The sequence below is a fragment of the Schistocerca serialis genome, chromosome 2 (genome assembly GCF_023864345.2).
Source record: "Schistocerca serialis cubense isolate TAMUIC-IGC-003099 chromosome 2, iqSchSeri2.2, whole genome shotgun sequence".
In the NCBI taxonomy this organism is placed as follows: domain Eukaryota; kingdom Metazoa; phylum Arthropoda; class Insecta; order Orthoptera; family Acrididae; genus Schistocerca; species Schistocerca serialis.
The window spans coordinates 131,895,787-131,909,298 of record NC_064639.1 but is presented as its reverse complement, the minus strand read 5'-3'; the positions used below and the strand labels follow the sequence as shown (position 1 = coordinate 131,909,298).

General features: G+C 37.5%; 1 protein-coding gene across 1 annotated transcript in view; it reads right to left on the bottom strand.

Annotated features, from left to right (window-relative positions):
- LOC126456834 (mitogen-activated protein kinase kinase kinase 7-like) overlaps positions 1–12,769 on the bottom strand; it is a 152,351-nt gene extending 139,582 nt beyond the window's left edge. The window contains exons 1-2 of the mRNA XM_050092639.1: positions 12,568–12,769; positions 2,041–2,272 (exon numbers count right to left, since the gene is read on the bottom strand). Of these exons, the coding sequence (XP_049948596.1) occupies positions 2,041–2,272; positions 12,568–12,645 (310 nt within the window). The 5' untranslated portion in view covers positions 12,646–12,769. The remainder of the gene's footprint in view (positions 1–2,040; positions 2,273–12,567) is intronic.
- Positions 12,770–13,512: the final 743 nt, after the last annotated feature.

The window sequence follows — 13,512 nt, the reverse complement described above, 5'->3', positions numbered from 1 at the left end:
GTTTGTATTCCTTTCTGCCTGCTTCATTTACTGCATTTTTATATTTTCTCCTTTCATCAATTAAATTCAGTATTTCTTCTGTCACCCAAGGATTTCTACTAGCCCTCGTCTTTCTACCTACTTGATCGTCTGCTGCCTTCACTACTTCATCCCTCAAAGCTACCCATTCTTCTTCTACTGTATTTCTTTCCCCCATTCCTGTCAATTGTTCCCTTTTGCTCTCCCTGAAATTCTGTACAACCTCTGGTTTAGTCAGTTTACCCAGGTCCCATCTCCTTAAATTCCCACCTTTTTGCAGTTTCTTCAGTTTTAATCTACAGGTCGTAACCAATAGATTGTGGTCAGAATCCACATCTGCCCCTGGAAATGTCTTACAATTTAAAACCTGGTTCCTAAATCTTTGTCTTACCATTATATAATCTATCTGAAACCTGTCAGTATCTCCGGGCTTCTTCCATGTATACAACCTTCTTTCATGATCCTTGAACCAAGTGTTAGCTATGATTAAGTTGTGCTCTGTGCAAAATTCTACCAGGCAGCTTCCTCTTTCATTTCTTACCCCTAATCCATAGTCACCTACTATGTTTCCTTCTCTCACTTTTCCTACTGCTGAATTCCAGTCACCCATGACTATTAAATTTTCATCTCCCTTCAAAATATGAATAATTTCTTTTATTTCATCATGCATTTCTTCAATTTCTTCGTCATCTGCAGAGCTAGTTGGCATATAAACTTGTACTACTGTAGTAGGCTTGGGCTTCGTATCTATCTTGGTCACAATAATGCGCTCACTATGCTGTTTGTAGTAGCTTACCCGCATTCCTATTTTCCTATTCATTATTAAACCTACTCCTGCATTACCCCTATTTGATTTTGTGTTTATAACCCTGTAGTCACCTGACCAGAAGTCTTGTTCCTCCTTCCACCGAACTTCACCAATTCCCACTATATTTAACTTTAACCTATCCATTTCCCTTTTTAAATTTTCTAACCTACCTGCCCAATTATGGGATCTGACATTCCATGCTCCAATCCGTAGAACGCCAGTATTCTTTCTCCTGATAACGACATCCTCTTGAGTAGTCCCCGCCCGGAGATCCGAATGGGGGACTATTTTACTTCCGGAATATTTTACCCAAGAGGACACCATCATCATTTAACCATACAGTAAAGCTGCATGCCCTCGGGAAAAATTACGGCCGTAGTTTCCCCTTGCTTTCAGCCGTTCGCAGTACCAGCACATCAAGGTCGTTTTGGTTAGTGTTACAAGGCCAGATCAGTCAATCATCCAGACTGTTGCCCTTGCAACTACTGAAAAGGCTGCTGCCCCTCTTCAGGAACCACACGTCTGTCTGGCCTCTCAACAGATACCCCTCCATTGGGGTTGCACCTACGGTACGGCTATCTGTATCGCTGAGGCACGCAAGCCTAACCGCCAATGGCAAGGTCCATGGTTCATGGGGGGAGCAAAAGGGAAGGATCGGTGCTGCAATAACAAAGAGATGAAAATGCAACGCATAACCTATGAAGTATTTCAGGTTATTCAAGAAAGGAATACCTCAATGCAATGGATGTGAGGGGTAACTACAAGTAATGTAGAAATTAAATCAACAAGACGTACACAGAATTACAATTTAGAAACATTTGTATTGCACACAGAAATGCCTACAATGAAGCAAATAAAGGCAATGACATCCAATGCACTGTTTCATTTGAGGGAACAGACTTTCTCAAATTATTCAGAGGGACTGTAGTTAGTATTAAGAGTCAAGAAGCATTCTGAAAATAATCCAAAAGCATATGTTTAAAATAAGTGTACAAGGCTCAGTTGGTTGGTTAGCTATTTGCACATTCAATGGATCATAACTGCCTCTCACTAAGGCACAGAAGAAGTCACTTTTATAATTATAGTACACCTTCTTAGCAGAAACTATGGCAAAATGCTAAACATTTACACATTTCCTTACAGTTTTTTAATTTTTTTTCCAGAACAGCATCATTTCAAATATGAAGAATGGAAACAGTGCAAGGCACACTCACCATTGTACAGTGAACCTCCCTCTGCATATTCCATCACAAGACATACTGGATTTGGATTTTGAGTGCAGGCACCATAAAGTTTTACAATATTGGGATGATTTATCCTTGACAGCTGTCTCACTTCAACTGCAAATGCCTTCTTTTCTGCTTCAGAATCTATGTGTTTTACAGCTACATCAATGTTCCGCCATTTTCCTTTCCAAACAACGCCAAATGAACCTTTCCCTACAACCTGTAAGAATAATGGCACATCAAAAAAGGAAATTGTACTGTCAACACAATAGTCTTAGCTTTAGAAAAAGAAATATGTTAATATTTGTGCAAATCCCAACACCCAGAAAGAATGTCCTGAATTAATCTGAACTTGTAGTGCATGTAGAACACTGTATATGCTGCAAGTAATAAGGCTACAACTACTTGGCATCCACATATGGCCAGCATCATCATGTTTTGTGTGACAGGAAATGTCATTGTTACCCCTTGAAGAATGTCACACAATATGAGAAAATGAAAGCAAATGAGAAAGAGGAGTGCTCTCTGTGGAATGAGTGGCATACAGAGTAAACAGCACAGGGTAAATAAGTCTTAATGCAATCTGTCCTACAGTGTCTGCTGCATAAGTGTAGGACACTACCATGGTATCCTACATTTCTGAGCAGCACAGCTCACAAATCTTGTGTGTGATGGTTTGTTGCACTGTAGAATGCAACATGCACACTTGATTCTTAAATACTGAAACTATTTTGAAAGCCAATGACTGATGGTTGGCAAATACAGTTGGTCAACAACCACTGTTAATTAAAAATTTTTGACATGAAGGAAATCAGTAATCATACTTACTACAGAAATAAAAATCAGTGGTAGAGATTACAAATTTATTTTGTATATAATGTTGGTAACAACATTCACTCATTACAACCATTACAATTATTACAGACCAAGGCATCAGATGACAAGAGGGGGCAGTGCCTGGAGCCACTATGTGATATCAACTGGCACTTCACTGAGCAGTTCACAACAGATACCAGTTGGCTGTCTGAAAACCTCAATTATTATATTTTTCTTCCTCCTTTTTTTTACCCTCTTGTCATCTAGTGGTGAGAAATCAATCATAATGTTTCAGTACAGAAACAATAGTGACAGACAACAGTATTCTCTAACTCATTTCTGTGATTCAGTTCAGTTGATAATTTTTCCTTTCACCAACACTTTTTGATTTAAGGATACTGAGCTTATCATCTGCCTGCTTTTCCGACATACTCATTATAAGTGTAGGCTTATAACACACCATCAAATTACTTTCTAGGCCTATAAAACACATTACAAGTCTCTTCCCTTCACAATAAGGCACTCTCCCAAAATTTGTAAGAATCCTGTTTACTTTTTGTGTATTCCTTAAAAAAAAAAAAAAAAAAAAAAAAAAAAAAAAAAAAAAAAAAAAAACCTGCTCCACAACCAAATTCTCTTCCATTTCCACTCTTCAGTTGTGATCGGTAACGTAAGTCTGACTACATATGAAATGAGGCTAATTGATTTGGGCTCTCCAAATTTCTTGATCCCCTGTTCCTTTGGTATTGGAATTATTACCACCGTCAAAAAGTTATCTGGCCATGGACTACTGTTCTATACTTTCTGTTACACAACCTCAATATTTTCCTTATTCATTCTTCGTTCAAATGTTTAGTTATTTTTCCTGGTATCTTACCTGTACTTATTGCTTTCTAATTTTTCATTGCAGCAACTGAACTCTTTACTTCTTCTATAGTGATTGGTGGTCTGTTCATATCACATATAGCTCTTTTGAATAGTCCTCCCATCTCTGAGCGACTCACTCACGATCTTTGTGCACAATATTTCCATCTTTGCAGAAAATTTCCACAGTAGCTCCACTAGGCCTTTGTTTTACACTATATCACACCTTCCCTTTGTATCCAGTTCCTCAATTGCATAACAACCTTCTTTTAGCCGTTTCCCTAATTTGGTTCAATTCTCTAAGCAGTTTGTTACCCAGTCTTCTATATGTTTTTCTTGCATTTTCACTGTCCTTATTTTTGAGTTCTCTTCTCTCATTCATCTCGGAAATCAATTCTCTAAGCAGTTTGTTACCCAGTCTTCTATGTCTTTCTTGCATTTTTCACTGTCCTTATTTTTGAGTTCTCTTCTCTCATTCATCTTGGAAATCTTTTTCTGGGCAATCCATAGCTTTTTTCGCCATTTTTCCCTTTTGCAGTTTATTTACATTTCTGTCCTGCATTCCTGATTCCTCCTTTCAGCATTTGTCAGATGGTCCATCGCTAATAAGCTGAAGTGAGAACATTTCTGACATATTTTAATTACTCATGCTCATCTTTCTTCTCTAGGTCACTCAACTTCATCACAACAGCCTTCTTCAGATGCCTTTTTTTTTAAATTTCCATTTCTGCCATAAGTAATTTGTTAACTGTTAATATCTGCACTTGATAATGTATGCACCTTCTTCACTTCATTTTATTTCTATAGGGTAAGGTGTCCTAAATATGATACAAAATCACAAAATGTGTTTTCATTTTTTAAAGAAAAAGAGTACCTGAAAGGAAAAAATGTATATGAAAGACAATGTTAGCTGCTTTAAAATGGCACTGTGTTTAATTCTTTAGAGCTGCAAATCTAAACCAAAAATAAATAAAACACTGTATCATTTTTTTGGACTGAAAATATTAAATATGATACAACTGGTTCAAAATATGATACACATGAGATATTCCTAAGTAGCAACAATGACAATAGAAAAATGATACTTATGTACAACTGGGAGTTTTCTTTCACAGATTTTTTAAGGATATTTACGACATGAAATGAACATCGGTGTCAACTAAAAAAAACTTCTTCAGGTTTTCCATCTTTAAAACGACTGGTCAAACCATTTTGTTCCACAAAGTGTGGAACAACCAGCAACACTTCAGCTCTTGTCACTGGAAATCCCCATTTAGCAAGTGTCTTCAAGTGATGAGATAAAGTTGTTTCTTGATCTGCTGTCAAGTCTGTTTTCCTACCTTGCACACCTGAGTGAGCACCATGTACCCTCCTGTGCAGGAACATTTTATCTATTTTATATTTCAATGATACCTGCCAGAGTGAAGCTCCATCTTTCACCACTTTTATGGCTGAAGAAATATCTTCTTTACTATATGGCCTTCCTTTTTTCTTATATGAAGGTGCCATACTGTTCCTGTCATGACCCAAAATATTCCAATTGAATATTATACAATATTGGCATAAAATATATTTAAGAACAGTTGGGACCTATTTTAGATGAAACCTATACTTAGGCCTACCTGTAAAAGAGATCTGAGAGGAATAGCAATACACCACTAAATCAAAACTGTAACACAGTCTATATCCTCTGCTGCTGCTTTTGCTGCACTAATGTCAACAATAGCATGACAACTGCTGCATTATTGCCTTAACAACAATGGCAAGAAACAGAGCACAACAACTGTTGTATTATTGCCAATTGCAGCAAGTAACACACATTTCAGTGAACAGAACGGCATGATGAAAAACACCTAGAGTGTACCACTTTTAGGAAACATCTTTTGGGACTGGAGCATATCATATTTAGGGATAATATTGACTGTTTATTAATTAACTCCATATAATAAATGTGGCTCTGAGCACTATGGGACTTAACATCTATGGTCATCAGTCCCCTAGAACTTAGAACTACTTAAACCTAACTAACCTACACGAGGCAGCGAAAACCCCTGACCCCGCCGGGAATCGAACTAATAAATGTGAAGGTAATGAATAATCCAGCAGACAGAGCACATCTTTCTGTCTATGTAATCCAAATTTGGTGGGTACAGAATCAATATTTCCAAGATAGTGGCAAATGTTGTAGAACTGTGTGCACATTTATTTTCGATGTGAAAAATGGTGACTAAATTATTTTTTATGTCACTGCTAAGTTAAAAATGGAAAAAAACAAAATATGACTGGCCATCCCCAAAGAACAGCAGCACAAATAATAGTAGGAACATTTGTGATAAGTACGGTTTTCTTATGAATAGACTGGGTGTACCATTTTTTGGAAAATTTTTGTTGAATCAGTTTTAGGACACTTTATCCTATCTTTCTTCCACCTGATCAGTACATAACAAATTTAGTTTCTATAATCATAGCCTAATGACTTCAAAGTGTAGATCATTCACCAGTGATTTCTGAACCACGTGTTTTGCACTGCTAGCTGTCTTTCCCTTTTTGTCACTCTTCCTTGGAAGACCCTGACTGCATCTTGCACTATCACACTCATAATCAATATATACAGGGTGATTCAAAAAGAATACCACAACTTTAAAAATGTGTATTTAATGAAAGAAACATAATATAACCTTCTGTTATACATCATTACAAAGAGTATTTAAAAAGGTTTTTTTTCACTCAAAAACAAGTTCAGATATTTTCAATATGGCCCCCTCCAGACATACGAGCAATATCAACCCGATACTCCAACTCGTTCCACACTCTCTGTAGCATATCAGGCGTAACAGTTTGGATAGCTGCTGTTATTTCTCGTTTCAAATCATCAATGGTGGCTGGGAGAGGTGACCGAAACACCATATCCTTAACGTACCTCCATAAGAAAAAATCGCAGGGGGTAAGATCAGGGCTTCTTGGAGGCCAGTGATGAAGTGGTCTGTCACGGGCTGCCTGGCGGCCGATCCATCGCCTCGGGTAGTTGACGTTCAGGTTTCATAACTAACCTTTTTCATAGGACTCTCCATACAGTTGATTGTGGAATTTGCAGCTCTCTGCTAGCTCTGCGAGTCGATTTTCCAGGGCCGAGAACAAATGCTTGCTGGATGCGTGCTACATTTTCATCACTCGTTCTCGGCCGTCCAGAACTTTTCCCTTTGCACAAACACCCATTGTCTGTAAACTGTTTATACCAACGTTTGATACACCACCTATCAGGAGGGTTAACACCATATCTCGTTCGAAATGCACGCTGAACAACTGTCGTCGATTCACTTCTGCCGTACTCAATAACACAAAAAGCTTTCTGTTGAGCGGTCGCCATCTTAGCATCAACTGACGCTGACGCCTAGTCAACAGCGCCTCAAGCGAACAAATGTACAACTAAATGAAACTTTATAGCTCTCTTAATTCGCCGAAAGATAGTGCTTAGCTCTGCCTTTTGTCGTTGCAGAGTTTTAAATTCCTAAATTTGTGGTATTCTTTTTGAATCACCCTGTATTTCTATAATCTTTCCTGCCTTGTGTTGATAACCCTGTCATTTACATAATCGACATTTTCCATTTAATCATTTCCTTCTCCTTTGTCAAAATACTCCTACTCCATACCTTCCTTAAAGTTGTCCTCCTCAGTAGTACATTACGTATCTGTCTGTCAGCGACTCTCCATGTCCACTCCACCTTATCTTAGCAACTCCAATCAAGTTCATATTATTCTGTGCCACATTTATTCTAAAGTGTTATAGTTTTCCTGCTTTGAGTTATATTCCACATTCCAGGTACTGATCCCCTTTCTCTTATTGTGACTATTCTAAGCCCTACTCCCCCATAGATCTCAACGCGGGACTATTTTACCTACGGATGTGAAGGAGCCACATTTTGTACATAAAATGGAGACAGAGTTAAGCAAGTAAAATAAGTTGCAGTGGCATTTTGTTGTCTTCCAAGATTATGAAGGCTGCTATTAACATGGGATACAGATGCCCTTTGCAAGTGCCACCTCTGGATTAGGTGCTGCAATGCCTATTGGTGTACGGGAGTTTCTTTATTGTCCTCCCAACATCAGTATTTGGGAGGCATTCCCTGATCCTCAGATCCACAGTAAATTTTCCATAACTATCACTACCAATGGAAGGGAAATTCAACTCTGATTCCATTGAAACTACATATGCCGAGAATGGTGCTTTTGTGTAATGTAAGAACAGGGTTTCACGTACCATCAAATGTAATGGCATTAGAGATTCGGCATAATCTCATATTGGATCAGGATGCCGTGGAAAAACAATTTTCTAGTTTCAAAGAAAAGCATCCCAAAATCCACCATTTCAATGATGTGGGTTTGTATCCTACTTGTCTAAAATGTGAGTCTAGTGCCTTAATCACTCATCTCTTGCTTTGTCTTTGCAGTACAAAGTGGTGCGAGAGTGGTTGAGACACTCCTACACAGTAAGAAATAATCAGGCCATTTGGTTTCATACATGAAAATAGAAGCAAGGACGTCAGATGTAGGCTTTCTAGTGTACCGTAGTGTTACATGTTACACTCAAATCTCAAACCTGCAGGAACTTACTCGTTTCTTTGACAATATGTACTGACGGCTATCAGCAGAACAATGAAAGAAATAGTATACAATGAAGTGGGCACAAGACTGTAGATTCTCATTGAAGACTAACAGCAGACATTGTCTTGAAAGTCCCTCCCACTATGGTGGAAACCGGTAAATATTGTTCAAGGAATCCCAAATGTTAACAGCTTTAATGGCCCATTTAAAATAAGAAAGTACTGATCTAATCAAGATCCTGATATGGGTTATGATGCAGCAGTTGTCCAGACAGCAGAATGTAAATGAAAACAAGACATACATGCCAAATCATTGACTCAAGTGGTATCAGTGTTGAAACAGAAAACTCAATTCTAAGGGTAATTTACAACCATAAATTCTTGTGCATTTCAGTAGTTAGGGTCATATGACAAAAAAGATCCATGCACCTAACAATTCACTGTGACTGAATCATCCCGAACAAGACATTCTGCATTTTATTATGGAGAAATGCATTAATGTGCATACACAGACATTACTTAAGCCAAAAAAGAACTCTACTGATGTAGTGATAATCCTGGAGAAATAATGTCAGTGAAGTTAAAATACTGCTTCAAATGTTTTTCCGGTATATGTTTGAAACAATGATGTACTTTATAAAATTGGGCTGCTTCATTAAAAGATACACAGCAAAAAAACTTATTAATTGGTAGTGACTGTTATAGAAGAATGGAAATTAGCTTCAGTGACTTAAGAATTAAGTTTCCGTTGTGTTTATGTTCTTGCGGTGTCGTTTGATGGTATTGGTTTGCTGTTTGTTGCGTGGTAAGTTGTTTAATTCAATTTGTGGCTTCTTTTGTCAGGTATGGATATGACTTCTAAGTTTAATAGTGCACGTCTGAGGGCTGAAATGGGGGACGACATGTTGTCTGTCATTACATGTTATCTGTCATTAAGTTTCTGCAACTTTTTGGGCTTGTGGCAGAGATAGTGAAATGCGACATATGCAAGCAGAATATGCGAGTTTGGGGGTTTGTTTTGGTTGTGTTTTTTTGTTTGTGTATGTGAGTGTGCCTGTGTGTGATTGGGGTGCCTGCGCTAGTGTGTAGCGCCGGAAGTTTTTGGGGTAAGTAGTCGTTTTTTTGGGTCTATTGTTTGCGTGTTATGATGTTCGGTGGGGTTTTTATGTGTTGTCGGGTCAGTGTTACTTAGTGCATGTGTTAGTGGTTGATATTTTGGTATCGGCACTTGTGGTTGATTTATGTATCATATAGGAAGTGCTCAATTTAAATTGTTTTGGTATCGTCAGTTGTATTTGAGTTATATAGGTCCTGGGAAAGTGATTGATTCCAATGTGTCGTTGCAGCTATGTGTGCTTTGGTATCGTGAGCTCCTGTTGACCTATATAGATCAAGGGAAGTGCCTGATTCCAATTTTTGTTATTTTAGGTGTTGATTTTGTGGTATTGTCAGTTTCGGTGTGATTATAATTTTTGGAATAGTTGGTTTCTATTTTGTGGTATCGACAATTGCGGTTGAGCTATGTAGTGGAAGGGAAGTGGCTGATTCCTGTGGATATTGTTAGTGTAGCGGAATTTTGTGGTGTTTTTATGTCGTCGTTTTGTGTGGTTTGGAACCGTGGTGTGTGCCTGTACGTGTTTATAATTAGTTTGTCCCCACCCAAAAACCCCCAATTTTCCGCAATGGTCCCATTAGTTTGACTATAATTTTGGAGGGAGATGTGTTTGTTGGTTTTATATGTATTTTCTTGTTTGTTGTCATGTTTACATAATGATGTCATAGGCGCCATATTGGAGACATTGAGAATTGGTAACGTCATGGGTCAAAGCAGATGGATGGAATCGGATGCGTCTGTGTTCTCGAAAACAGCTTGGATGAGAGTTACAGGCAACACCCCACAGTATGAACTACATAAAAGACCCACAGTGTGAACTACATAAAAGACCTCCATTCCCAGAAGCAAATTAAAACTTTTACTTGGGCTCATTCTGTTTACAATGAGAACGAAATTTAGAAGTCGATCAGTACAGAAACATATTATCGAAATACGTGGCTATAATAATCAAAGTGTGAATATACCGAGATAGAGAGATAGAGGGACAGAGAGAGAGAGAGAGAGAGAGAGAGCTAGCTTTTTTCCTTGTTGTGATTTCTCTGTTTTGAAAATTTCAAAATAGCAAAACACATGTAACTAACTGAATTACAAGGAAATAAACAACTTTGAATGAGCACAAATTAGACCATGACTACCTTTCACCACCAATACAAACCTAACATCTTTAACACCACTGAGCTACCACACACTATTATTTTCCACAATATTTACAAAATTACAAATAAGAGTGAAGTTTGGAAGACATTAAGAACAATATTAAGTACCAACAATGGTGGATCAATGAAGGCTAAGTATCATATTACAAAAACTAATTATTGGGTTGTAATCTCCACTTGGTTTTAAAATTTGTTTCTTCTTTCTGGCAATTAATTTTATGTTCAGTTCTTTGTGTGTTTCTAAAAGCTTTGCTACACCATGGTGTTGACTTCGTATTAAACTGTAAGTTGTATGCTTTTCAGGCTGGACAGAAGAATAGGTCATGTCACTTCAGATGACTATTACTACCTAAACCACACAGAAGATAGCTATCACTATCTACAAATAAAAGTTGTGAGGTCTCAACACTCTCAAGCACAAACCAAGGTGCTTGGCAATGCACTGACTCAATAGCATTGGTTTTCAAAAGCTATAAAAGCTGTATGGGAAGTGTTCAATGCAAAATGCCATCAAAGAATTATTAAGAGAGGAAAAATGTCCTAGAATACGGATAAATAACACATTTCACAAAAAAAGTTCTCAACTAGTGTGAGGAACTCCTGAACAGAATAGGAAATGTGTGCAACAAGGGCCTTTCAACTTACATTTGAAACCTTAGGGTTAATCATCCAATTTTAGCAGTTCTGTTGGAAATCTACTGCAAATGCCACCAGCTGAATAGCGCACAATTTTCTGCATAATGATTAACGAAGTGAAACCTAAGTGCTAACTGACAGACTGTAGTAACTGTGACAGTGTAACTAAATAAATGATGTAGTACAGCAGTAGTCAGAAAGTATTAGAATAACTTTTCTGGGCTGGATGAAAATATATCTAACTAGGATTACGTACTGTTTGAACCTATCTGCAAGTGTCTTGTGCCACTACAGTTCATAGTCATCCTGTTGCCCAATTAATAAGATAGTTAGCAATGGGCAATCCTCCTGTCAAGTGAACCACAGCACTGTCTTTGTGTAATGTATTTTCTTCTTCTTCAAATTCATGTCACATAATTTGAACTCTCAAAAAGTGATTAAAAACTAACAAAAATTAACTATGTGAAAATTGTACAAGTCAGACTTGATCAGAGGAGAATATTACTCATGTTATTTTCCAGACTTTGGTCAGAGCAGACTAAACATGACAAACCCAAAACAGTTAAATTCGCCAAACATATATAACAATCATGAAAACACTCTTCTTAAAGGGAGGTGGACTAATGAGAGAAATAATGTGCATGTGAATGTATTACTAGCACCAGATGCACAATATCACTATTCCCTATTCAGCCTCTCTCACACTTCTGCTTGAAAAACTAGTCCACAATAAAGACAGAACTTCAACAATGTATCTATTTGTAATACTTCCTCCATTTTAGAATAATGTGTGTCAACTTTTAATTAGTTGTGTTTCAACCTCTAACAACATTCTAGACTGTAGCTTTGATCTGAATATTTGTATACAAATCATGTACTTAAATGACGTCAATATTGACATTTTTAGGACATAAATATATTACAAATTTCCATAATATGTAACTTTCAATAGCATTTCCAAACAAGTGGTCAAGTAAGCCATCTGTTATGTGCTTAAGGTTATGTACTTTCCTTCAACTGAAATCCATATTTGTCACGACATCGCTGCTGACACCATAAAATTTTATAAAATAAAGTAATAACGTAACATTAATCAGTTTCTGGCCACTAATGATTAACTTAAATGAAAATGCTTATGTAAAAAACAGACGTGATTGAAACAAGAGAAGCACTGGAAATGCCATTGTTTGTAGGGTACTTGTGTCAATGACAGCTTAAGAAAACTGACGAACAATAACTTTTACGCTTAACGCATATGTGTATAAACATCACTGATGACAGCGAGTAAACCCTGGAGACACAACAACAAAAATAGACAGAAACAAACCTGTATCTTTTTTATTTCATTGTAATCAATTTCTTCGACAAAGTGCTGAGGTTGGACATTTCCTTCCTTGCACGCCATGTGTTTTTCCCACCATCACATAGTTTATAATATTGTCTGATTATTTACATAAATCACATTCCCATTTCGGTTCACTTATCAAAATACTTTTTTGGTGCCATCTTTGATTTCAAAGATGCCAGTGCACAGATTGTTAACACAACCGTTTTTGTCTCTTGTGCGGCAAAGTAGCACTCGCTGTCGAATGTTAAAACGCCATTGCCGGTTCACGTGAACAGACTATATTGATAGATGTGTGTAATAGCCCCATCTCTCGAAACGATTCACTGCAAGGAAACAAGGGTAAATAAATTTAGCTCGACCTTCTTCTAAAATAAAACTGTTATTCGATGAGTTGTTCGTTCTTCAGCACGTCTCTCCTCTTTTATACATATACTTATTTCGCGATGGAAATTGTAGCATTCTACATTTTCATCAGAAAGTGAGCTTTCTATATACTTATGCTGATTTAGGGTGCGAGTTTCAGTAGCAGGTTCTGTAGTTCAGTATTTTTGCGTTTAGCGGCTCAATGTGCTTTGAAACCCGTCCACACGCAATGATTTGTCTACTCACATAACTTCTGCGCAGACAGATCGTAGCATGTGAACAGCAGATTTGCGCATATATTAAATAAGACAGGAAGTTGAAGATTACAGCAAAACTGTTCATATCTGTGGGTTCAAATCATATTGGCGCAGAGACGAATAGTAGCGCGTAGACAGGAGATCGACGCAAAGCTGACGCGTGAAACGCTTTTCTCCATCAAGGATTACTGCGATCAAGGCAGCTGTCTATAATTCTTTAATAGAGAACATAAGAGCAGTTGAGCCTTTGGATCCGTCCAACGATCTGTCTGCACGGTATTTGCAAAAATGTTTGTGCATGCAA